This window comes from Protopterus annectens, chromosome 3.part1, assembly GCF_019279795.1.
Source record: "Protopterus annectens isolate FY-2018-M chromosome 3.part1, PAN1.0, whole genome shotgun sequence".
Lineage (NCBI taxonomy): Eukaryota > Metazoa > Chordata > Ceratodontiformes > Protopteridae > Protopterus > Protopterus annectens.
The window spans coordinates 1,103,592,052-1,103,619,638 of NC_056732.1; the positions used below are offsets into that span (position 1 = coordinate 1,103,592,052).

Here is a 27,587-nt window from a genome sequence, read left to right on the forward strand (position 1 = left end):
GTGAATGTCAAAGTTCAGTTTATTGTCTACTTCTACTCCTAGTAATTTGGTGTGTTCTGTAGGATGGATGGTGGTGTTGTCTTTTGCTGTGATGTTAAAGTGAGCAATGTCTAGGGTAAGTTTGGTGGGTTGGAAGATTAGTAAATTTGTTTTGTTTGGGTTGAGTATTAGGTGGGAATCGGATAACCAAGTTTCAATAGAGGAAAATGTTTCCTGTGTGACTTTTTGCAGTTCGGGTAGGGAGTGGGCTGTGCAGATGATGGTTGAGTCATTTGCGTACTGTATGAGTGTGCCATGTGTTGTGGCTGAGGCTAGATTATTGGTGAAAATAGAGAAGAGTACGGGTCCAGGATGGACCCTTGGGGAACCCCTATGGAGACTGGTAGTTATAGGTCATCCTGCCAAACAACTGCTTGTTGGCGGTCAGACATGTAACTCTGAAACCAGTTGATGACTGGTTGAGAGAAGGATAGGTTACTGAAAAGAGTTGTTGTTTGTGTGGGACCATGTCGAAAGCTTTAGAGAGGTCTAAGAAGGTAGCTGAGGAGAGATAACCTGCATATTTATTTTGTAGGATAGTGTCAGAGAAAGAGTGTAAGGCGGTGGTGGTGCTATGGTTAGGTCGGAATCCGTGTTGTGTGCTGGACAAGAGGTCGTTAGCAAGGAGGTGATCTGAGACTTGAGGATGAATGCATCTCTCTAGTATTTTGGAGAGTGGCAAGAGAATAGCTATGGGGCGGTAATTGGTTAGATCTGTGGAGGAGCCTCCATTGTGTATGGGAATTGTGTGAGAGACTTTCTACAATGTGGGAACATAACTTTCTGACAGAGATCTGTTAATCAAGAGTGATACCGGGTAGGCTAGAGCGTCAGCTGCAAGTTGAAGATATTCACTTGGGAGGTTGTCTGCTGCTAATCTGGTGGTTTTAAGTTTAGTTAACAGTTGTTTTATTTTGGAGAAACAGGACAGAAATAGAAGCTAGTGGGGAGATTGTTAGTTGTAGTTGATGGTGTGGGTTGATGGGGGGGGTTGTGTTGTCTAGCTAGTGATAATATAGTTTGTGTAAAGTGATTGTTGAAAGAGGTAGCAATATTTTCGAAGGAGTGAGTTAAGTTAGGAGTGGGTGTACTTACTTTATTTGGTGGAGGATGGAGTTTACTGAGGGCCAGAACTGTTTGGGGTTATTGTTGGGAGGAGGCAAGGGCAGACTGGTAGTATTGGATTTTGTCCTGTTTTATAAGCTTTTTGGTTCTATTGCATAGTTCTAGGAATTTTTGCCTAGTTGAGAGGTTTTTGGTTTTGCACCAGTTGTCCCAGGCTTTATCCCCATTTTTCATTTCAGACTTGGTGTTTTTTTTTTTGTAGCCATGGAGATGGTTGGGCTCTAGCTCGGGAACATCTTATGGGGGCGTGGTAATTACGGATGCTTAGGAATGTTTTATTAAAGTAGTCAACTGCGTCATCTAACTTGAGGTATTTTAGAGGTTGCCAGTTAGTGTCTTTTAGGGATGAGCTGAATGAGAGGGGGTTGAAGTTAGTTTTTTTTGCGTATTTGACGGTAGATGATGGGTTTCACTTTATAAAGGTGTTTTCTTAGTAGGAAGGTTGAGGAGTGATCACTGAGGCTGTCGGATAAGCAGCCTGCTATATATGACTGGGGTCTCTTATTGACTAGTATCCAATCAAGGGTAGTGTGTTTGTTGGAGTTTTTATTTATCTTAGTAGGTGACTGGACTAGTTGGGTGAAGCCATGACTGTTTACATAATGGGTTGGGTGGTTGCTAGAACAGGATTGCCAGTCAGTGTACAAGTCTCCTAGAATTAAAGCTTCTTGGGGAAGGTGGTGGGTAGTCCAGCAGAGGAGGTTTTCAAGTGGAGGGATGTTTTGGCCAGGTGGGAAGTAGCAACCTATTATGTTTAGGGTTTTATTTTAGTTTATTTTAAGGTTGGTATATATTATTTCTTCCTTACCTATTTGGGGAGCTGCTAACTTTAAGATCTGGCTATCTAGATGCTGTTTAAATATTATAGCTATACCACCTCCTTTTTTGTTTAGTCGGTCTATTCTTAGTATATTGTAACCGGTAGGGAGGATTTGCTCATTAGTAATGTGTGGTTTTAACCATGTTTCTGTAAGGATCACTACATCAGGGGAGTAGAAGTCTATGGTGGCATGGAACTCATGCATCTTGTTGCATATATTTCTAATATTTCGGCTTATCATAAGGAGGTCGGTTGGCTTTCTATTGGCTGTGATTTGGGAGAAGATGTGGTTGTAGTCTGATTATGAGGGGAGGGGTTGGAGATTGAGGGGCCAGGATTGGGATGGATGTCTCCACTGAGTGCTAGATTGGATATGGATGAGATCATTAGTTTTATCAATTTCTGTATATGCTTGGTTATCAGGGAAGTTTTTTGATTGTGTTCTGTGTCTAATACGTATGGTGGTAGGGTTATGTTAAGTCGCGGGGTTGTTTTTAGTTTAGGTATTGTGGTCTGTAGTCTACATAGAGGGTGTATCGGGAAGGTTGTTGACCTGATGGGAGTAGTAGTAGAGTAGAGGTGGGATAGGAGTAGTGGTGTGTGTGGCTGTACAGTGGTAGTGGCTGAGTGCGGGAATGGTGGAGGTCATGCTGCATAAGCACCCTTTGATTAAAGGCGTGTCATATGGAACAAGATTCCTGTAAATGAAGAGGCCCCAAACAGCATACACACATGTGCAATTCACTGAGGGGCATCTTCTTTGCTGCATTTCTCGCATTTCTTAAATACTAATGGCTTGCCTTCCTTTTGGGATATATTGAAGGAAGCCTGAAGAACAAACCAGAGAAAATCCGCAAATAAGGGAAAGAAAGAACGATCTATACATTTTTTTTTTTTAAACTACAGAAAGACTTCCCATGCTTTGGAACAAGATCCCAATCTACATTAGGCAAGGCTCCTCGCTAACGCTCTTCAAAAGAAGCCTTGACGAGTGGATGGGAAACCAAGTTTACCTCTGGGATCACTTCGGTGGCTCTGCTGGACAGAGGCACAGGGAATTAATTTAAAGGGGTGGTGAAAACCAGCACATTCTGGCTAGGCTTATAAATGCCTTCGGGCAGATAGCCTAGTACCTACCTATGAACCTAAGAGAAAGGGAAGGGAAAGTCCTCTAACTTAAACGGATTTTGTGGGGGAGGGGGAGATGGCCTCTAAAGTACAGTTTTGTACCTACCATAAATGTAGATGTACGATAGGTGTGCATCTGCAGTCATAACATATGGGTTGTCCTGCCTCAGGCAGCCCTTCGGTCGGCCGGATGCCAAAGTCTGGGTCTGGCCTCGGCTGATGTCGCACTTTCCCCGACGTCAGAGCTTCTGGGGTATAAAGGCATCAGCCGACGCCATTTTCCTCAGTTTTTCTTGCCCCAGATGCCAGGTGCCCTCTAGGAAGGCTAAATTTGGATAAATGCTGAAAAGTTCCAACCATTTGCAAATTATATACATGTATACACAAACAAATACACCATAATAGATTCCCCCAGCTAGCTGAAAGAGGGGTAAGCACCCTAGGAATACCACAGAGGGGAAGGAGGGTGGGTAATCCTGACTGTAGATCTACAATCGGACATCTACATTTATGGTAGGTACAAAACTGTACTATGTCCTTCAAGGATGCATCTGCAGTCATAACATATGGGTAGAATACCATAGCCAATCTGGGGGAGGGGGAACTAAGAGAAGGATGGTGTAGTTAAGATCCCCTGCAGAACTGCAGTTGCAAACCCTGCTCGGGATCTGGAATATAAAGGTAGATTGTAATGCTTGGCAAATGTATGCACGGAGCTCCAAGTAGCAGCTTCTAAAATGTCCTTGGTAGCCACCCCCCATAGGAAAGCTGTAGTGGTGGCTGTGGCCCTTGTGGAGTGAGGCCTGATATTTTCAGGAACTGTCTTTCCATGAAAGGAGTAACAAAAGCGAATGCAATTTCCTATCCATTTTGAAATTGTCTGTTTGGAAATTGCTCTTCCTTGCACCCCTGTTGCATATGCTACAAAAAGTTGGTCAGTTTTTCTGCTAGTTTTTGTTCTGTCCAAATAGTAGCGTAGTTGTCTGTGTATATCCAAGGTGTGCAAATGTTTTCCCCCTTTGTTCTGTGGGTTAGGGAAGAACGTTGGCAAGTGAATAGCTTGGTTCAAGGATACCCTAGATACCACCTTTGGCATGAAAGTAGGAATGGTTCTTAGTGACACTCTATCCTGGTGAAAAATAAGAAAAAGGTTGCACTGCCATTAATGCCTGTAACTCAGATACTCTTCTTGCTGAAGTGATTGCCAGAAGGAAAGCAGTTTTCCACGATAGGAACTGTAGGTATGCTGATGCTACTGGTTCAAAGGGAGGCAGAGTCAGTTTTTCCAGCACAAAATTGAGATCCCATGCAGGTAGAGGGGGTCTTCTTGGAGGTTTAACATTTTTGATCCCTCTCAAAAATTGCCTGAGAAGAGGGTGTGAGAAGATAGGTGGATCCATATTGTATTCTGCTGAAATTGCTGAAGCATGAATCTTAATGGAAGAATAAGACAGGCCATTGTGGAACAATTCTGCTAAGTATTCAAGAATGTGTGCTATGTTTGCCACTGTGACATCTGTGCCCTTTGATGTGCTCCAAATAAGATATCTCTTCCATTTAGCTGAGTATGTCTTCCTTGTGGAAGGTCTGCGAGCCTCCAGGATAATGTCCTTCACCCTCTGAGATAAAACAGTTTGGTTGGCTTTTAAGGAATTTTCCAGGCAGTTAGCTGTAATGTTTTCTAGTTGGGATGCAGGGTTTTGAAATTGTTCTGCGTTAGAAGAAGAGGCCATTGAGGAAGAGGCCATGAGTTTGCCTGAGACATGCTTCTCAATAGTGGGTACCAGTGTTGTCTTGGCCAGTCCGGAGCTATTAGTATCGCTTTTGGGTGTTCCTCCCTGATCTTCAGTAGAACCTTGTACATCAATGGGAGAGGTGGAAAGGCATAGACTGTTAGCGCATTCCAGCTGAAAGAGAGAGAGTCCACCCTCCATGCTCGTGGGTGGTACGTCCTTGAGCAGAATGTCTTCAGTTGGTGGTTGAGTGGGGAGGCGAACAGATCTATCTCTGGCATTCCCCATGTCTTTGTTATAAGTTTGAAGATGTCTGGGTGCAGCATCCATCCGTGTGCATCCATGGTAGTTCTGCTTAAGCTGTCTGCTAGTGTGTTTTCTTTTCCTGGTACGAATTTGGCCTGCAGCTGGATATTGAGATTCAGGCATAGGTTCCACAGATTCATAGCCATCCGGCATAGAGGGTAGGAATGTGTGCCCCCCTGTTTGTTTATGTACCACATGACCGTGGTGTTGTCTGTCCTTATTAACAGATGTCCTTGTTGGAGGAAGGGTCTGAATGCCTCGATTGCATGCCTCACTGCCAGCATTTCCTTTTGGTTTATGTGCATGCTTAGCTGCCCTTGAGGCCATAGGCCTTGGATCGTTATCCTCCATGTGTGCTCCCCATCCTCGGTCTGAGGCGTCCGTGGTGATGGCTTGCCTTGTTTTTGGTTTGTTGAAAGGCAACCCTCTGTTGGACTGGCAGGCCTGAGCCCACCATAGGAATTCCTTTTGAAGGCATGGAATGATTGGTATCATGGTTTCTAGACTGTGACTGTGTTGAGACCATACATTCCTCAGGTACCATTGTAATTTCCTCATATGCAACCTGGCATGTGGGATTAAAATTATGCAGGATGCCATGTAACCCAGGGCCTGCAGGACTTTCCTTGCAGTAAGCTGAGTTTGTCTTGTCAGCATCATGAAGTAATCTGGAAGTTGCTTTTGTTTTTCTTCTGTGAGAAAAGCCATCTGGGTGATTGTGTCCAGATCCACACCCAAAAAGGTTATCCTTTGGGATGGTACTAGTCTTGACTTTTGGATGTTGACTGTGTATCCCAAGGTCTGTAGCAGGCGTATGGCATAGGCCAAGTCCTTTAACAATTTTTTCTTGTTGTCCGCTTGTATTAGGCAGTCATCCAGGTATGGATAAATTTTTATTCCCTGAAGTCTGCAGTGTGCAATTACTGATGCCAGGCATTTCGTGAATACTCTGGGCACAGTAGATAAGCCAAAGGGCAATGCTGAGAATTGATAATGCTCTGATCCTGCAAGAAATCTGAGGTGCCTTCTGCAATCTGGTCGGACAGGGACATGCAGGTATGCCTCCTTGAGATCTAGAGTCACCAGCCAAGACTCCTTGCCCAACATGGGAAGAAGTTGCTGTAGGGTCAGCATTTTGAATTTTGGCACAATGAGGTAAGTGTTCAGTGCGGACAGGTCGAGTATAGGCCTCCATTGGCTTTCTTTTCTTGGCACAAGGAATAGTCTGGAGTAAAATCCTTGGCCTTGTTCTGTAGATGGTACCCTTTCTATAGCTTTCATCTGAAGTAATTTGCTGATTTATCTTAAAGCCTCTGCCTTCTGGTTTGGTGGAAGGTTTGGCATTCCGCCTCTTTTTGGCAAAGTATGGAAATGAAACCTGTATCCTTTTGTCTATTATTTGCAATGTCCATGTATCCTTTGTAATGCAATGCCAGTTTTTCGAGAATAAAGCCAGCTTTCCGCCCAAGGGTGCTTCCAGTTGATCCCTGGTAGGCGGAATTAGAGTCAAGTCATTGTGTCTGTCCTGTAGTAGTTGTAGCTGTTGCACTACTCCTCTGGTTGGCAGGCTGCCACTGACGGCCTCTGTAGGGGCCCTTGGATTGACCTCTGCCTCTAGGGCGTCTGTTTCTGCCTCTCTGTGGTCTGGAGGAATCTGGAAAGGACCAATTCTTTGTAGGCCAGTTTCTACTGAACCTCGGAGGTTGAACTTGCAGGAAATCTTTAACTGTTTGCACAGATTTTGCTTTTTCTTCAACCTTCTTTAGAATCTCCTGTGCAGGGGAGCCAAATAAATGCTGTTTCTCCATTGGAGCATCGAGGAGTTTAGCCTTGACCTGGTCTGGCAAAGATTGCTCCTTCAGTCAGGCATGCCTACGAATTACTGCCCCAGTCATAGCTGATCTAAATGAAGCCTCCAGTGCATCATAGCCACATTTTAAGAAATGATTACTGACCTGTTGTGAGTTGTGTACCAAATCCTGAAGGGATTTACGGTCTAAGGGGTCAGGTGAAGAAAGTTTCTTATTTAGCTGATCTAACAAAAATTCTTGGTACTGTATCATATGGAATTGACAGTTTAATGCCCTGGCAGAAAGAGTAGCAGATGTGTAAACCTTTTTTCCCCCATCTCTCTAATGCTCTAGACTCTCTTTCAGAGGGTAGGGGATTTTTGGCAGTAGTGGCTGCAACCCCTTTAGGGCCCTGAGAAATAGTTTCTGGGTCTGCAGCATGGGCTTTATACAGGTGGAAGTGAGAATCCGGGACCCTGTAATATCTGTCAGGTTTGGCGGGGGCCGGAGGAAGAGAATCAGGTGCAGCACTGACATCATTGTACACATCATCAATTACAGTTAGAACCGGAGGTATAGCTATGGGCCTATGCTGGGGCAAATGCAGAAAGGTCCTTAATCTTTTTCTAGAATCAGAGAAATCCTGACCCTGCCATTGAAAGTGTTCTCTCATGGAGTGTAAAGTCTCCCCAAAGGAAAATTCTTCAGGGGGGGAGGCTGAAGGGATAGATTCTTCTGCATCTGAATCCTCATAAGGCGAGTAGGCCCCTTCTTGATGGTCTGACAAATCAGATCCATCCGTGGAGTAATCTGAGGAGTGAGGTTCAGAGGGGTCAGTCCTGGGCCTTTTGTCTGGAGGAGGTTGGGAGGCCCTATCTGGGTGAGGTTGGGAACCCCTAATTAAGGAGATAAGGTCCTCAGCAAGACTGAGGATTTGAGAAGTAGAGGAAGGCCTCTGGGATGTAGATTTGGCAGGCATAGCTTTTGAAAGTTTGGCAGCTCTAGCCCTGGAGAAGGCCTTAATAGACATATTAGCCTAGCTGCCCCACATGCAGGAGTAGAAATGTCCAAAGGTATGGTGTCGGACAAATCCTGAACACTAGCTTCGGTAGGGAGTTCTGAAGCCGACTCAGCCGGGGCCTCTCTGGCCTCGGTGGTCGGAGGTATGGTGTCGGTAGTGGGAATAGCCGTGGACTCGGTTTCAGCCGAAACCGAGACACTCGCGGTAGGCCTAGCCGTGGTTTCAGCCGAAACCGCGGGCTGCGAGTGTCGGTCCTTTTCCTTGCATTTTTTGACCATATGTGTAGTCGGAGTCTCCGACGGCATTTTATAAGCAAAATCGGTACCAAAAAACTCCTCTGCAAACTCCGACCGACGTCTAAGAGTCCGTCGGTTGAAGGAGGCACAGGCTAAACAAGCTGATACGTCGTGGTCTGGGCCTAAGCAAGGAAGGCAGTAAGAGTGGAAATCCTTATGAGGTATTTGTTTCCCACAGGTTAAACAATTATTTACTTTGTCTGACATCGGCTGAGGCAAGAAAGAGTCCCCAACGGGGTACTTAGCTTTTTTCGAAGTCTTCGGTAGCTGAAATCTCTGGATCTGACCAACCGGCACTTGCGAACAGCTTCTGCTTCGGGCACCGCGCGGCAAGAAAGACTGAGGAAAATGGCGTCGGCTGATGCCTTTATACCCCAGAAGCTCTGACGTCGGGGAAAGTGCGACATCAGCCGAGGCCAGACCCAGACTTTGGAATCCGGCCGACCGAAGGGCTGCCTGAGGCAGGACAACCCATATGTTATGACTGCAGATGCATCCTTGAAGGACATCTTAAACAGACTTTTGTTTAACTGCTCTCAAATGAAAATCAAGCGGTAACCAGAAGGGAAAGGAAAGGGTTTAGTCCTTAATAAATAGAAAAACCACTAAGAGACAGAAAGGAGGAAGAGAACACCATCTATCTAAAAAAATGGGTGTGGGTAAGGAGTTAGACATTCTTAACTAAAAACGGATGCTAACGGGGGGATTACTAACTAGGGAACTACCACAAAGACTACACAGAGAAAAAAGACCGGGACAATAAGGAAATTAGTAATTAGATAAATGTATAAAGCTATAAAAATAGAAACACTTAGCCCAAAGCTTGCTTGAAGAACTTCTTCACAGCACAGCAAATGAGATCTGGGGATGTAAGGGAACTGCATTAAGGGTAGGGAAGGAGGTCCACAAGCTTTGCTAAAGTCCTTGAGCTTTAGTAAAGGCCGAGACAGATCCCACGCATCAGATCCAACCCATCGGTGAGAATAAAGGCGAGAGTGACAACACATTACATTCTTTTGCATTGAGTCATGACTTTGCGGCACCAATCACTTGTTTGTGCAAGACTCTCTTGTAGGATGTGGACATCATTTGGAGAGTCTATGACCACGCCCAGTTTGTAGTCATCAGCAAACTTTGTCAGCCACAGACTTTTAGTTTTTGCTTGTACTTCAGATAAATAGATTGCAAACAGCAGAGGTCCCAAGACTGATTCCTGTGGAACACCACTGGTTACAGGTCTGCTGTTGGAGGAGGATTCCTCTATTTTGACTTTATGTGTTCTATGAGTGAGCCAGTCATACTTTTCAACCTCTTAGAGCAAGAAATCTGGAAAAAGCCATAAATAAAAGTGGGACAAAGGCCTAAAAATAGGGACAATTTTTCAAATACTGCTGTTACAGTCTTGGAAAGTTGCTAGAATAACTGATTTTGCATTATCATGAATTTTCTGATGGGTATGAAGTCAGACTCAAATGTGTTCTCACTTTTTTTTTTTTTTTTAACTTCAATCTTTAATAATTTGCCACTAATTTGCCAGAAAGACCACAATTTTAGGAAAAAAACTGACCAAAAATATGAGACAAAAATAAAGAATTTATGTACTCACCATAACGTTCCATCTGAGTAGTTTGTACTTCATTTGTCTTCAACCTTTGGGGGCATTCGGATCCGGATCAGATCCAAGACGGCCGAATCACCAGCATCTGATCCGAACTCCAAGCTCCTTCCCTACTCATAATGCCCTTCCATCTCCTTCCTTCTCTCAGACCGAGTTTACTGAATCAGAAAACATAAGCCCGACCCAAATAACCTTACCACTAAAGATTCACAAAATCTAAACCAAATATAACCAGGAAAGCCACTAGTGTGCACCTCTCCCATATATCAAAATAGGACAATAGTGACAAGGTCAAGGGGAAGGAGGGAGGGATGACGGAAGACAAATGAAGTACAATTACTCAGATGGAACGTTATGGTGAGTACATAACTTCTTTATCTGAAGTAGTTTACTTCATTTGATCTTCAACTTTTGAGACAGTCCCCAGCTACCAACATCTGGGTGGCCCTCATGGAAGGCTATTTCAGAGCACTGCGGAGCCAAATGACACCCTACTCCTGGATACAATGTCCAGTTTATAATGGGATATGAAGGTATGAGATGAGGACCAAGTAACTGCAGAACAAATGTAATCCAGTGACACTTTCGACCAGAAAGCCGCTGAAGATGCTATAGATCTAGTGGAATGGGCTTTGATCATACCTGGAGGGAAAAATGCCTTTATCAAATATGCCTGGCTGATACACTGGGAAATCCATCTAGCAATGGTGACTTTGGAAACTGGTTTGCCTAAAAATGGTTTGGAATAAGACACAGTTGGTCTGGTTTACAGAAAGACTTCGTTCTGTTTAAATAAAACCTCAGTTGCCTATGTACATGCTAATAAATGTATTCACCCTTTTTTTTGGAAATTTGGGAAGAAAACTGGAAGATTGATAGTTTGATTAATATTGTTTTTGGAAGCCACTTTTGGGTGAAAGGAAGGGGTAGTGTGCAGGGAAACACTGTCCTTATGAAAAAACATATATGGAACTTTAATGGACAAGGCTTGAAGTTCCGATACCCTCCTGGCTGAAGTGATGGCCACCAAACAGGCAGTTTTCAAAGAAAGAAATTGCAAATCTACTGTCGCTGCTGGTTCAAAAGGAGGGGAGACTAAAGCTTGTAGGACAAAGGTGAGGGCCCAATTAGGTGTTGGATCTTTCACTGGAGGTCGCAGCATAAAAGTTCCTTTAAGAAAAGTCTTACAAAGCCTAGACGAAGCTAAGGAAGCCATGTTTTCCCCCACATGGAAGATAGAGATGGCAGCCAGTCAAACTTTTACAGTAGAAGAACTAGCCCCCTGATGAAAGACACCAGACAGAAATTCCAGAATAGCTGGAACTGGAGCCATAAAGGGATCTATGTTCCGTTGAGAGGCACTAATAGAGAAGCTTTTCAATTTGCTACTGTATATCTTTCTAGTAGAAGATTTATGAGGCGCCACCAGAATGGTTTCATTGGAGAGGATAAACCGGGAGTCCTAATAATGGAACTGGGGCAGCCAAGCTGTAAGTTTCAGACTGTCCAGATCTGAGTGAGGAATCCCCGAGGGGTGAGAAATGAGATCTGGAACCAGATCCAAGATCCATGGTGGAACTACTAGGTGAGACCAAAGAGAGGGGAACCAGATTTAGCTAGGCCAGAATGGGGCAATGAGGATTACTGCGCTCCCCAGCCTGTGAGCTTTCTGAAGAAACTTCGGAATGAGAGGTAATGGAGGATAAGCATAAAGAAGACTGGAAGGCCAAGCATGAATCAGTATGTCTATGTGGATGTCACCCTGAGGGGGATTCAGAGTGAAGAACTCGCTGATTTCGCATTGGAAGGAGATGCAATGAGATCGCACAAGGCCAGCCCCCACTTGAGGAAGGTCTCTTCTGCTACTGAAGGATCCAGAGACAACTTGGAAGGGATCAGAATAGTCCTGCTGAGCCTGTTCTCTAAAATGTTGGGACAGTCCCGGAATGTGCGTTGCCACCAGAAAGCAGCTGGTGAAAACCATCCATTCCCAGACTTTCATTGGCTTCTCCACAAAGGGGATAAGATCCGGTTCTGCCCTGCTTGTTGATATACCAGACTACTGACATGTTGTCGGACTGGATGACAATAGTCCCTAGAGGAAAGATGGGCATGAAGGGCCTGCAACGCTAGAAGAATTGCCCTCATCTCTAGGATATTGATATGCAAATTGGTCTTGAACGGGGACCCAAGTTGCCTTGGACTGTCCTTCTTGAGCAATGTCCCCCCCACCCTAGCTGGGAGGCATTCGTGGTCACTGTGGTTGTGGGGAATGATGGAAGAAAGGGACATTCTTGGACAAGATCCGGGGAGAGAATCCACCAGAAGAGTGACTCTCTGCAAGCCCGTGATATGCGTATCGGATGAGACAAAGGTAAGACCAGAAGCGACCACTGAACCACCAACGTCCACTGGAATACTCTCATGTGAAGACACGCGAAGGGTAGGAGGTTGATGGTGGCTGCCATGGAAACAACAGCTTGTAAAACTGTAGCTGCTGAAGAGGTGGAGGATTGAAAAATGTAAGAGACATGAAGTTTCAGACTGTTTACCCTCTCTCTGGAATGAGATCGATTCTCATTTGTATAGTATCTAGTCGAGCTCCAATGAAGTCTAATCTCTAAACTGGGACCAGTGAAGATTTGCTGAGGTTGACTGTGATACCCAGTCTGTTTGCAAGAAGAATGAAGTAATCCCTGGCATGACATAGTAGATGCCTGGTACGGGCAGCAAGGAGCCAATCGTCCAGGTAGGGGTAAGACATGGATTCCCTGAATCCTCAGGTGGGCCGCTACCACCGCCATGACTTTGGTGAACACCCTGGGGGCTGTGGTGAAACCAAAGGTTTGAGCCTTGAACTGGTAATGATTGGCCCCCAGCTGGAAGTGAAGAAACCTGCGGGAGAGCCTGTTCATTTTCTGCCTGCAGGTAGGGCAGAATGGACTGGAGTGTGACCGTCTGGAACTTCTCCTTGGCTACTGACAGGTTCAGAACGGATAGATACAGAAATGGTCTTAGGTCCCGCGTTTTCTTTGGCACTAAAAAGAACCTGGAATAGATGCCCAATCCAGATTGATCTAGGAGGAGGGGGTTGGATGACTTTTCTATCTCCAGTGCTGCCTCCTCCCTCTGTGGGCGTGGAACATCCGGGAGGAATTTTGGTTTAGGAGGTGGGGCCAAAAATGGGATGGAATAACCTCTGGATATGATTTTTAACACCCAACGGTTTGTTGTAACGGACTCCCACTCTGTTGGGTGTAAAGAAAGATGGCCCCCGACTGCCTCCAGAGATGAGCAGTCGGGCAACCCCTCAGAGATATTGCACGGGTCTGTCTGAGAATGTTTCTCGAGACTCGAAGTTCTTCGGACCCCCTCTGCCTCTGGGTCAGCATCTGTCATAACCCCCCCCCCCCCAGTCTCTGAGGGAAGAGTCCTGAGTGTCCCGGGCGAACTGAGATTTCCAGAACCACATCTTTGCCCCTCGTTGATTCCTCGAGAAGGATCTCTGAGGGTCGGAGAAGCGGATCTTGATGGCAGACAGCATCTTCCCATCCTTCTCACTCTGGATTAGAGTCTCACGTACTGACTTCCCAAACAGGGATGAGGCATCATAGGGGGGCCATTGGGAAAGGAAGCCTTGAAGGGTTCTGAAAATTAACATAGCCAGAGCCAGGCATAGTGCCTCATGGCAACGCTGGACCCAGTCGCCCTGGCGGCACCTTCTGTGGCCTGGGACAGGAGAGACAGACTTATTCCTAGCCACTTTTAGAGTGGCCATGCACACGGAGAACATTTTCCTGCCCTCTGCCGACATGGGCTCTGGGTGAGACTCAGCGACTTCCTTGAATAAGTTCCACTGTAGTCGGATGACATGCGCCATGTAGTTCAGCACCCTTATGATTAAGGCTGCTAATGTATAGACTCGCTTCCCTAGACGGTCCATCGTCCGCAACTCCCGGTCAGGGAGCTCTTTCTTGGTGGTGGCTGCCAACACCATAGCATCTACTGGGGACCCCTTACTCCAGCTGGTTCTGTCCAGTGGGGGGCTAAGAATTTTGTCTGGCCTTTTTGGGATTGGCTCCACAGTGTCTGGTTCTTTCTATGCTCTAGAGGTGGTAAGGTCCACCAGTGGATCTTGCAGGGGGGACACCCAGGAGGTAGATGAGCCCATGATAAATGCCTCCAGGCTCGTCCGGGGTTAGTTTTTGGGTGGACCCCCCTCCCCTCTCATTGGCGTTGGAGTTCCATGATGTCTCCAAAGGAGACATCCTTGGGGGGGGGGTGACCTGGGGGAACCCTCCCTTCCTCCAAGTCAGTGTTGTCAGTGAGGGACTCCAAGTGACTCCTTTTACACTTTCATTTGTGAGGAACCTCCTCAGTGGGACTCTCTGGGGGGTGGGGATTCGCATGAGGCAAAGCAAGCATGGGCTATCCCTGAGATGACAGGAAGGTCGGCATCGTACCCAGAACTGAAGGAGTTGGGGCGGACTCCGAAGAGGAGACGGTCATGGGTCTCCACCCACTTGAGAGGACCCTCTCCACCACATCAAATGTCTAAGGAGAGCGGACACCCTGGGGAATAAGTAATGGAGCCGCTCCCCATGGATCCAATGGGAGTCAGAGCCAAGCCTAGAGGAGCTGAGATATCTAGGGGGAGGCTGCGCTCTGACATACTCGGAGCCAACAGAGCGCCCTCAGATCAGACACTGAGGCAACGGCAAGCTTGGATCCGACACACTCAAGGCAATGGCCTGCAGTACCATCAGCGCTGACCCCTCTGATCCTGAGAACTCTCGGATCCACAAACTCCAAAACCAAGGGTCGGATCAGAGAAGGAGCTATGGGGGTGAAAAAGGGCTGCAAGCTCCCTGCTCCGGAGAGAGAGGGGGCAGGCAAGACTCCCATCTGGATCTGGGTGCAGGTGAACTTTTGCATCATCTGGTCCATCTCTGACTCGCTCAAGTTGCGGGTGGAATGGGAGGAAGAAGCCACTGACACTGGCTGTGAGTGCCAGGGAGGCTCTGGGTGGTGGCCTAGACATTGTCGGCTCCGGGGAAAACCTGGACGAACAGAGCTGAGGGGTACTGGGCCAGGGATGTGTCCTGGATTAAGGGGGAGGCCCCGATGGAGTAGAGTGGTCTGGGGACTGCTTTCCAGGCCTGTCTTTATGTCTTTTTCCCCATCCGAATGTCTCAAGATGGGGGGGGGTTGAATCCAAGAAGCCTAGGAAGGGGAGGACACGGTAGCAGCCACTACCAAAGAAGCAGCAGTAGCTGGGTTTGCCGTCCCTGAAGCAGGCAGGAGCCCTTTTATAACCAATTTAGCACTCTTATCTTTGAGGGCTCTTGGATTACAGTTCGCGCAGACAAAGGAGGCTGTATCCAAATGGGCCACTCCTAAGCATACAGAGTGTGGCCGTCGGCTGGAGAGAGCTTATGGCCACACTCAATCCATTTTCTAGACAGGCTTTGGGGTCTCAGCCATGTCTAAAGGACGACCCACACACACGCTAACTACTAAGACGGGAGAAGGCCAAGGGGGGGGGGGGGAGACACAGGACCATAAAACACTAAACTTTTTTTTTTTAACTGGCAAATACATGCAAAGGTTAGGGGGAGGTAAAAATGGGAAATAGGGAACCTAACTAGCACAAAAAGCACTTACCCACAAGAAATAAACACCTGGAGCTCAGCGACCATGATGCTTGGCTGTAAAGCGGCAAACAAGATCTAAGGGAAGGAAGGAGATGGAAGGGCTTTATGGGTAGGGGAGGAGCTTGGAGCTCAGATCAGATGCGGTCGTCTCAAATCCGGATCCGAATACCCCCAAAGGTTGAAGATCAAATGAAGTAAACTACTTCACATCTGAAGATTCTGCAAAAATCTGTACAGCTGAGTGGTATGGAGCCAGTTAGTGACCCATCTAATGATGTAAGGGTTGATACCTAGCTGGATGAGTTTGTCAATAATGCCAGAGTGGGGGGGACAGTGTCAAAAGCCGTGGCTAAGTCTAGGTAGGCTGTATGTACAGCTTTCCCCTCATTCAGGGGCCTTGATAACTGTCTCAAAGAAGGCCACCAGGTTTAACAGGAATGATCCCCTTTTGACAAATTATAAAGTAGGGTCAAGTGTTTGGAGATATATCTCTGCTAATAAGGTCCATGATGATTTGCTCCACGGCCTTGCAGAAAAGTCTAGTCAGGCTAATAGGTCTATGGTTCCTGGGGTCAGTGGAAGCAGAAACGTGCAAGAGAAGTGGCTATTTTTCATTCAGCTGAGACAAAGCCGGTACCTTTACATTAGGTAATAAAACCCTGACCATTCATTTTCTTGAGTCAACTTCCCAATAGCAGATTTCCTCAGGATAACCTGAATGTTCTATCCCCAAATAAGGCAGCATAACTTTCGGCATGAGGCAGAAATCTAGGAAGCTCTAAACTTAGTGTGCATAAGTAACAGTTTCACTTTCAAAACTCTAGTACATTTCAACACAAAACAATACTTGTTATGTATGACCTGTCATGCGTCAGGTCTACTTTACTTACCCGAATGGCCACATCAACGACTTTCACTTCGCCGAGATGAAACGACCGACAAACCAGAAGACCGACATCTGGAACACCGACTTTCCACTAGAGGTAAGTAACCACTTGCCATCCTGTTGAACTTTGCCCCTTACCCCTGCGGTAGTGTGATCTTGGAGTTGGTATATTTAGTTAGGGAGATGTGGGGGGCACAGCCCCCCACATGGGTGGGTTCAATTTTGTTTGGTTTATTTACTTTTTTTGGGGATGGCCAAGTGCTTACTTACCTCGAGTGGAAAGTTGGTGTTCCAGATGTCGGTCTTCTGGTTTGTCGGTCCTTTCATCTCAGTGAAGTGAAAGTCGGTGGTGTGGTCATTCAGGTAAGTAAGGTAGACCCCATGCATGACATGTTTGCTGGGAAAAAATACATGTTTTGAGCACTTACTCACATTTTACTTCTCTGATACAACTTTAATGAAAAATAAATTACATATTTTACAGCTTTGTTCCAAAAATTAAAAAATTTAAATTTATAGACATGAGCTCATAGATTCTGGGTAGCAGGCTCTCTCTTTTGGCCCCAGAAGATGGTTTTATATATGCACAACTGTAGCCTTCAGGAGACAGCTGTGCAATGACAAGGTCAAACCAACTCTGGTGGAAGAATGTTAAGAACTACCCACTATGGTGAACCACAAAAATCCAGTGAACTGTATTACAGGACCTTGTCTCAATGTTAAAAAATGAAGATATGCCTCTATACTGAAACGTGTCATGTAAGCTGCTCCAAAGAGTAACTATTGATGGTCTGCATTACATGAAAGGCCTACAATGGGAGGTTTGAGTGAAACTATGTGATCACGACAGAAGAAACAAAATGACAAAATATGGATTTGATTCTCAAGGCATCACCAACTTTGGCAAAAACAATGAAGAACTGTTTTCTATCATGCAGAGAAAAAACAAAGTGAATATGGTTGTCTTTACCTTGGGAACAGTCTAAGGTGGAATAAACTCTCACCAATGCCCACTGCAGTGGGCAGTTTAAATAAGGGAACTGGGCACCTTCAGTATGTGTTTTAGTAGCTGTGGTTGACAGCAGGAAGCACAAGGGCTAGAGAAGGAAAATTTTATAAATGCATTTACTGACAGCAAACTGCACTTGTGGTTTAAAATGCAAACTGTACTTGTAGTTTAAAGAAGATGGTTTTACTTCATATGCTAACACTGATGAGTCTACTCTGATATGAATGGGTCATGCTGGAGAGATCGATACCTCTCCTAGAGACAGCCACTTACCTGGAACAAGCTTCCAGTTCACATGAAACAGAGCCCCTCCCTGTCCCTCTTCAAATGCAAACAAGATCAGTGTTTGGGTGACCGCAAATTCACTCATGGGGTGGCGCCCATATCCATTCTGGACAGAGGAAGTCGGTATTAACTAGCATAGACCCTTACCGCTGCAAACTTCACTCACCTAACAACTGACAATTGGAGCAACTCGAGATAAATATGGCTAGGCTTGTAACGGCTCTAGGGCCATTAGCCTAGTAACCTTCTATGAACCTATAACACACTGGGCACACTTCCCCACTGCACTTCAACAGGAGTCAAGAGGGAATGAGCATTTGATGCACACAAATTTATTTTTGTGAGATTTTGCATACTTAAGAGCATTATACACCAATGGTTTTCTTAATCTCATCACAAGAATAAGCAATTACGACAAACCATGGCAAACAAAAGCACACAAAGATAAAGTGCAAAGATGTTCATCTGTGTAATGAAAAAGCATTAAACTGCATGCAGACTGCATATTGATACTTCAGATCACGAGATCTTTAATGACTTTTTTGCTTAAATTTATTTTCAAACCTCCCCAAAACATGCTGAGATCCAGCAAGAACACCTGCTGCTGTCCTGCAGCCACATTTTGTTGACACCAACACCCACATCACATTGATGACATATCTTGGTAGAGGCTCACAGAACAAAGCAATTTTTTTTTTCCATTAACAGTTGACAGTTCTATTGTGCTTTTTTTTCCCCCTCTTGCTGCCAAAGGTGTTGGGAGGATTACAAATTGGCAAACAACTGTAAAGCAGATTTCAGCCTGTTAACAGACTGGCAAATAACTAATTACTTGCAACTAGTTATCAATTGAATCCTATAATTACTATTCCATCTTGATTACATCAGCAGAACATACTGACAGAGGTAGGAAAACAGGTATTTTTCTGGACTTCCATGTGTTCATGGAAATAAATGTAGGAAAGGAAACTTTTAAATTAAAACTTCCTGCTTTTACAGGGAAGTAAACATGGAAATGGGACCTGCATACAGGTAATGCTTTTTGTTAGCTAGATGAAAACTTCTGCACTTGATCTTTAAAGGTATGTACACAGACAGCTAGGTTATACACATTGACATATCTGACCAGACAAGGGTCAACTTGCATCACAGCAGTACACCATTCTGATACATGGAACAGAGTATTTCAGTGCACAGTATTAAGTCTAAAGACATACTGAGAAGAAAACAAAACATTAGAAGAATTAATTCTGTTTAGAAAAAAAAAATAATTATTTTATCCTAATTAGTTGTGAAACTTCATGTTTGATTAACTATGATGGACAAGTTACTGGAAGCAAGTGCACCTACCCGTTCATTCTTATCTGTGCAAAACAGTCTAGTATGGTGTCTTTTCTGGACAACAATAAAAGTGATACCAGGTTGATAGTCTTTCTCCAATTTAATGCATGCTTCTCTTATGGCAAGCAACTCATGATGAAGCACCTAAGACAGAAAAAGCAGAATTTAGCATAAGCTCACTTACTGGAAATACATTCATGTGCAGTTTACTATGACTGCAATACAAAATCAAATAAACATGGTTATAAATATTAATCAGACACAGCTTATCTGTAGTTTTTGGACTCTACAAAAAAAACTAAACACAATATATTAGACAAGATGTGTAGATTAATCAAATCTAAACAGAAATTAAAAAATATGCATGTTTATGATGGATATTTCAAGGCAAGTACCAATGCCCATACAGTCTGGAGAAGGAAAAAGATCTAAAAGGTGACAAAATCACATACATACATATACACACACAGAAAAAATAAACAAGCTTACAATCACAGAAAAAATATACTTAACCTACTAAATATGGATATTCTTACTACTCTTAAACGATTGGTATTACTTAAGCTAAGTAACTATCTTAAGCAGTATTCTCCTGGAATGCAGAGCTAAGTGGTAACAGCAGTGCAGTGATAACCTTTCAGTTAGATTTACACAGTGAGTCTTGTATTAGAGACAAAAATTTGCATTGTAATAACTTCTGCATATGCTTTCCGTTTTGTTATAAATAGTGGCTACTGTAACTTTTGACAGGGAAATTGGTATGGAAAAAATTGCTGAAACTGGTTAAATGGTTGCACAGAAAGTCAACAATGAAAACACCGTGAGAAAAAACAAAGTAGTCCTGTCCTCCCAAAAAAAAGGCAACTGACATTTCATACAACTGTACAATATGAGACTGCAGTGGTGTGACCATGGCCTGAAAACACATTCACACAGGGTGGCACCATCCTCAATTCTTTGCAGCAAGGAACAGGGCATATACGGATATGGTTATGGAAATAAAGACTAGGTAGACCGTTTGTGGAAACTAAGCTAAATTTAACAGGATCCAGCAATTTTTCCATTTTGCTTACTGCATAATCCTTATCAATATAAAGACGCAAATGCCAAATCATGCAAAAAGTAAACTGCCGCAGACATAACTTAGTCAAAAATTAGTGAAGCACTTTTCTAGCTGGTTTTGGGGGGGTTCCTTATTGGAAAGCCAGCATCTCCCACAAATATAGTATAGCTGTGTAGGTAACTTACTAGAACAGTAGATATTTAACAGGCCACTGTTGCAGTACTCCTTAAATATGTGGACTTCTCTCCCCAGGATACCCTGTACACATCAGGCCAGTTTACAAAGCACAAGTAGCTTCTTGGTCTATGGGAAAATGGGTAGCTGAGAGGGGTAAAGTATAGGGAACTGAGATGGGGTAGTTCAGTCTAACTGGCATTAAGACAAACTAGAAGGGCCAGCACATCTGCCACTTAGGCTGGGTAGAAGTCATGCATACAAAAGAAGAGAGAGTAGCAAAGCTTGACATAGAAAAAGTAAGAATAAGTGACGAGGCTTATGTGTAAAGACTGGGAAAAGATAGTAAAATGTGCAAAGTATTAGAAGATACCAGATATCAGTGAAGTTTACACAAGTTTAAAAGTAATGTGGAAGTCCCCCCAAGGGATCTTATCTGGTCAGCCATGGAACAGTGTTAGCTGACTGCTATTACTTAAAACCACAAAGAGAAGCAAAGCTGGACAGAGAAAAAAAGTTACAGCACAAGTCGAACTGTAACACAGACCATATAAAATGGGCAGTAATAAGGTTCAGAAGAAAGTGATGTGAGAAGGGATAGTGCACTCTGCCATTTAGACTGAAAGAAGGGTTTTAGCAAGAAGTCTAACTCCCGCTTAGGATGAAATGTGGTAAAGACAGTACAGTTGTGTACACTTGCCATAAATGTAGATGTTAGAGTGTATTCACTGTTGCAGTCATCACATTTGGGTTATCTGCTTGCAGTAGCCCTCAGTTTGCCTTTTTTATCAAAGTCTTGGGTCCTGCATCGGTTGCGGTCTCATCTTCCATGTCGTCAGGTAGTCAGGGGTTTAAAGCATGCAGCCGACACCATTGCATCAGTTTTTCTTGCCCCAGATGTCAGGTGCCCCCATAATGGAAAGCAATTATATATACAAGGTTACACCTCCAACAAAAAAGCAAATACACTAAAAAGCTTTAAGCATAGTAAACAAGAATACAGGTATAGCCAAAAGAAGTCAGGGGGCTGGAGGGAGGGTAACCAGGACTGCAACAGTGAATACACTCGAACATCTACATTTATAGTAAGTGTACACAACTGTACTATGTTCTTCGTGTTTCACTGTTGCAGTCATCACATTTGGGTAAATTCCCAAAGCTAAGGATGGGAGGAGGAAATCAGATAGCATTAGGACCAGCTATAAGGCCCTGCAAGACTGTAGTGGTAAAGCCAGCTCTGGATTTAGAGAAAAGTGGCAAATGGTAATGCTTGGTGAAGGTATGTACAGAACTCCAGGTAGCAGCTTTTAGTATGTTGCTGGTAGGGACATCTCTGAGAAAGTCTGTAGAAATAGATACAGCCCTGGCTGAATGTGGTCTTATCCCCTGTGGGGTATGTTTTTTCCATGGTGCTTATAGCAGAAATGAATGCAATGGCCTATCCCATTTAGAAATGGTTTGCTTTGAAATGGCCTTCCACTCTGCCCATGCAGCAAATGCAACCAGTAGCTGTTTAGATTTCCTGAGAAGTTTAGTCCTGTCCAAGTAAAATCTAAGTTGTCTGTGCACATCTAAGGAGTGCAGTATACGTTCCACTTTGTTCTGTGGATTAGAAAAGAAGGTTGGCAAATGAATGGGCTGATTAAGAGCCACACTGGATACCACCTTGGGCATGAAGTAGGGATTGGTCCTGAGGAATACCCTGTCCGCATGAAAGATGATGAAAGGCTCCACTGCCATAAGGGCCTGTAATTCAGACACTCTTCTTGCTGAAGTGATGGCTAAAAGGAAGGATGTTTTCCAAGAAAGGAATTTCAACTCTGCATTTGCAGCTGGCTCAAAAGGAGGTAGAGTGAGTTTTTCCAATGCAAAGTTAAGGTCCTAGGCTGGAGTTGGGGTTCTCCTGGGTGGTCTTACGTTTTTGGCCCCTCTGAGGAATTGCTTGAGCAGTGGATGAGAGAAGATGGGTGGTTCTGTGTTGTAATGAGCTGAAATGGCTGAGGCATGAATTTTGATGGAGGAAAAGGAAAGGCCCTTGTGAAGCATAGGTTCATTGATTAGTACTAGGCTAACTGCCCTGGCAAGCCATTTTAAGCCTAGCCAATTATCCCTTATGAGACTCAAACCCTGCACCTTGTGTTTGTAAGGCAAACACCTTAACCATTAGGCCACCTTCCCAACCTATCTCAGTTAAATTTTGAAGAATCAGAGTTAAATTGGGCGCTGCTGTGCCCACCCCCTGAGCTTGGTTCCAGGAACAGAATCTTCTCCATTTTTCAGCATAAGATTTACTAGTACTAGGCCTCCTTGCCTCCAGAATGACATCCAACACTTGTTTACTGAGGGATGATAACGGAGAGAGCAGGCAATTAGCCAGGCTGCCAGGTTCAGGGTTTAAAGCTGAGGGTGCAGAATCTGGTCCTCCTGCTGGGACAGCAGGGTAGGGGTCTGGGGCAGGTACCATGGTGCCATCAATGACACACTGCGCAAGAGGGGGTACACCAGTGTTGGCGTGTCCATTCTGCTGCAATCAGTACCATCCTTAATTTGTCCTGTTTGATCTTTAGTAGTACCTTGGAGAGGAGAGGCAGAGGAGGAAAGGCATAAACTGATAGGTTTTTCCAGATGAAGGACAGGGCATCCACTTTCCAAGCTTGTTTGTGGGGAGACCTTGTGCAGAATTTGTCCAACTGATAGTTCTGGGGGGAGGCAAACAGGTCTATCTCTGGGCTCACCCATTTGTTTCTCAACATGTTGAATATCTTTGGTTCCAATTTCCACTCGTGTGGGTCCATGAGATTTCTGCTTAGTTTGTCTGCCAGTGTATTTAGCTTTCCTGGCAGGAATTGAGCCTAGGTGCACTTGGTAGCTCAAGGCTGTGTTCCACAGAGCCATGGCTAGTCTGCAGAGAGGGTATGAGTGGGTTCCCCCCTGCTTGTTTATGTACCACATAACAGTGCTGCTGTCCGTCTTTACCATTAATTGTTCTGGAAGAATGTGGTCCTTCAAGGCCGTCTGAGCATTCTGTACAGCTAACATTTCAATTGATATGCAGGTGCATTTGACTTGGGTTCCATTTGCCCTGAATTCAATTCCCTGCCAAGTGAACCCCCCATGCATAGTCTGATGCATCTGTTGTTAGGGTTTGGGTGGCAGGGGGTAGAGTGAATGGCAGTCCCTTGTTTAGGTGGCAGGCCTCTGCCCACCAAAGGAACTCTATCTGTAGGCAAGGTATGATGGGAATCATTGCTTCCGGATCCTCAGAATGTTGACACCATAGGCTTTTTAGATACCATTGTAGTTTCCTCATATGCAGTCTTGCATATGGAATTAGGAGAATGCAGGAGGCCATGAACCCCAAGGCTTGCAGTATTTGCCTTGCAGATAGCAGGGTCTTTGTGGCCAGTAGTTTGAAGTACGCTGTCAAATGAGCTTGTTTCTCTGGCGTGAGGAAAGCCATCTGGGAAGTTGTGTTCAAGCTTGCTCCCAGGAATACAATTTGTTGGCAGGGTACAAGATGGGATTTATTTTCGTTTATGGTGTACCCCAGAGAAGTTAGCAATTTTTGTACAAATGCCAGATGATTCAATAGTATGTCCTGGCTTTCTGCCTGAATTAGACAATCTCCAGGTATGGGTAATATCTGAATATTTCTTTGCCTGCAAATTGCAACGACTGGAGCTAGGCACTTTGTGAATACCCTGGGCACAGTAGATAAGCCAAAGGGCAGTGCAGAGAACTGATAGTGCACGAAGCCTGCTTTGAAGCGTAGTTATCTTCTGCAAGATTCCCTGACTGGGATGTGCAGGTAGGCTTCTGTTCAATCCAGTGTTGCCAACCAGGCAATCCTTGCCTAGCATAGGAAGCAACTGGTGAAGAGTTAGCATTTTGAATTTTGGGATCACCAAAAATGTGTTTAGGATAGAGAAGCCCAGGACAGGACGCCAGTTGTCATCTTTTCTGGGCACCAGGAAATGTCCTGAGTAGAAATCTTGTCCCCTTTCCTCTTCTGGGACAGTTTGAATAGCCCTGATACTTAGAGAGAGAAATTGCTTTTGAGCCTCTGCCCACTGATTTGGGGGTAGATCTGGCCAACCGTTTGGGGTTGGTAAAGTGTGGAAGTGGAATCTGTATCCTTGGGAAACTACATTTAAAACACATTTGTCCTGGGTAATGAGTTCCCAATTTTTTGTCTACAGGGCAATCTTTCCCCCTAAAGGTACAGTCAGTTGTGCAGGGCTTGGAAGTTTTAAAGTTAAGTCATTGAGACAGTTTACCATAGGGGGGGTCTTACTACTCCCTGATTTGGAAGTGGGAGTCCCCCAATGATTAGTCCTGTGTGTACCTTAGGACTGAAGCCTAGGTGTTCTGCTGGTTCTGGGTTTGAATTGAGAAGGCCTGGAAGAGGCAGGAAAGGACCAATTCTTAGACAGCCATTGCCTACTAAATCTGGGAGGCTGTACTTGCACAGATTTAGCTTTTTCCTCCATCTTTTTAAGTCCTACTTCTGCTTTGTTGCCAAACAGGTGGTCCTGGTTTAAGGAAGCATCCAGCAATTTAGTTTTAACATGATCTGGCAAAGATTGCTCCTTAAGCCAAACATGCCTTCTAAGTATAGACCCAGTGGCAGCAGCCCTGCAAGATACCTCTAGGGAATCAAAACAACATTGCAAAGTACGTTTTCCAACTTGTTCAGCAGAATGCATTAAATCCTGTAAATCTTTATTTTCAGCACAGTCAGGAATCAACGTAACTTTCTGTTTAAACAATCCAATAATATGCTGCTGATACTTTAACACATGAAACTGGCAGTTTAAGGCCCTGATGGCCAAGGTTGCAATAGTGTATGCCTTCTTATCCCATCTATCCATCCAGCGCGCTGAAATCTCTATCAGAGGGGGTAGGATTTTTGGCAGTAGTAGCCTTAATGCCCTTGGGTCCCTGTTAAATGGTCTCAGGATCCGCAGTAGGATTTTTAAAGAGGAACTTGTGAGAATCAGGAACCCTGTAATATCTATCTGGTTTTCTGGGAGCAGGAGGTAAAGAGCCAGGGGCCAAGCTAGATTCCGAAAAGGCATCATCAACAATGTCCAGTACAGCGGGAATAGCTAAATGCCTGTGTTGGGGCAGGAGTAAAAAATCCCTAAGCCTCTTTTTAGAGTCAGAGTAATCCTGATTTACCAGCACAAATGCTCCCTAATAGTATGCAAGGCTTCCCCAAAAGAGAAATCCTCTGGAGGGGAAGCAGAGGGAATAGAGTCCTCGCCATCAGAATCCTCATAGGTAGATAAGGTAAATCCTGGTCATCAGAGGAAACAAACAGAAATTTCAGAATCCTGATCAGAAGAATCATAAGCAAACTCAGTCCTAGGTCTCTTAGAGGGGGAAGGTTGGCTTCCCCTGATTAAAGTAATAAGGTCTTCAGCCATTCTTATCATTTGTTTTTTAGGCATAGAGGCCTGACCATGTGGTCTGGGCGTCTGTTTTCTAGGCATGGATCGAGTTTTAGGCCTTGAAGAAGAAGATGGCGTTGGTTTAATATGCAAGTCAGTAGGCCTGAATACACCCTCAGAAACCAGTGCCTGTACAGTGGCTCCGGACCCATCCAAGGTAGACACATCCACAGGTTCCACAGCTGAAGCATCTCGCTGCATACCGGACTCCGAATGGGTCTCAGTAGAGGCCTGCGTATCTGAAGTAGCGGGCATCAGGGGCTGCGAAAGTGCCCGAGTACTGAGAACTGGCGACTATCTTGGGAGAAGCATCGTTGGCAGCTTTGGACCTATGCGGTCTGTCTCTGTCTTTATCTTTGGTCCTTTTCGGAATGTCGGTAGTTGGATGGCTTACCGAAGCCAAATCTGGGTAATTTAACAGAGCACCAAAATATTTAGAAGCGTAAATTTACTGACGACAAACAGTTCATTGTTTAAAAAAGGCACAAAACCAACAGTGAGGTACATCGTGGTCATGGCCTAGGCAAGGAATGCAGTATGAATGAAAATCTTTATGAGGTATTTGCTTTCCACAAGAAATACAATTATTGACTTTTACTGACAAAGGTTTAGAGCAAGAAAAAGTTTCCCCAACGGGGTACTTAGCTTAGTTGAAGACTTTGGTTCTGAAACTCAAAAACAAAAATTTCAGGAGTCGGCCGACCGGCACTTGCAAACTGCTTCGCTTCGGGCACTGCACGGCAAGAAAGACTGATGTAATGGCGTTGGCTGCATGCTTTATACCCCTGACTACCTGATGTAATGGAAGATGAGACAGCAACAGACGCAGGACTCAAGACTTTGATAATCAGGCCGACTAAGGGCTACTGCAAGCAGATAACCCAAATGTGAGGACTACAATAGTGAAACACGAAGAACATCAGACTATTAGTGCAGCTGTCACCTAGGCTGAAATGCAGAAAATACAAGCTTATCCATCACCTAGGCAGACTGAAAATCAGAGCTTAATATTAGGATTAAATAACTAACTAGCTGTAAAAAAGAAAAGCGGAAAAGTGAGGAACAATATGTATTAAAGACTGGAGTAAGACAGCAAAGTGTGTACAGTATTAGAAGAAACTGTTGTCAAGAGTTACTAGCTACAGAATTGGTGAAGGGGAATTGATAAGATTCAGAGATTGGGGAGGGAGAAGGGGATAACTCAAATAGTACAGGAAGAGACAAATGAGATAGTTTAGTCTGACTGCCACTTAGGTTAAAGAAGTAAAGTTGGAGAATGGGCAGCCTATCTGCCCCTTAGGATTGTGAAAGGAAGGAAAAGCTTGCTTGTTGCTAGTAAGCTGTGTTTGTTTGGAAAGCTGTACATGCTAGTAAGCTGTACATGGGAGGTAAGACTTTCAGTAATATTGTAGTACTGACTGACAACTGCGAGGTGCTGAGGGTTAATGTGGTTTCACTGTGCTGTACGTTTAAGCCGTCTCATTCAAAATTAAACTGAAACTAGAAGCCCCCTTGCCCATGGCTCCTTTAGAAACTTTTCTAAGACAAACTATCGATTTCTAGGAGACTCACTGGCAAGCTTCAAAACCCCACCAAACTAAGAAAACTAAAATACACTGACATGTATACCACCAAAATGTACCAGCATGTAAACACCTGCATGGATGCAGCTGTCCTCTGTAGAAAGTAGCACAGAGCAAACTACAGCCACTCCCCCCCCCCCCCCCAGTGGAACTACAATACAAACAAACAAAATGAAGAGAATTTTGGCAAAAAGTAAGAAGGGTAATACCCAAAATGATACAACCATTGTCATTAAATTATACAAACAACTCAGGTGTTTGAT

General features: G+C 44.6%; 1 protein-coding gene across 2 annotated transcripts in view; it reads right to left on the bottom strand.

Moving 5' to 3' along the window:
• AGO2 (argonaute RISC catalytic component 2) overlaps nt 1-27,587 on the bottom strand; it is a 2,267,075-nt gene that overhangs the window by 586,957 nt on the left and 1,652,531 nt on the right. For both annotated transcript variants that reach the window (XM_044067244.1, XM_044067245.1), the window contains exon 16: nt 19,061-19,195. In XM_044067244.1, coding sequence (XP_043923179.1) covers nt 19,061-19,195 — 135 coding nt within the window. The remainder of the gene's footprint in view (nt 1-19,060; nt 19,196-27,587) is intronic.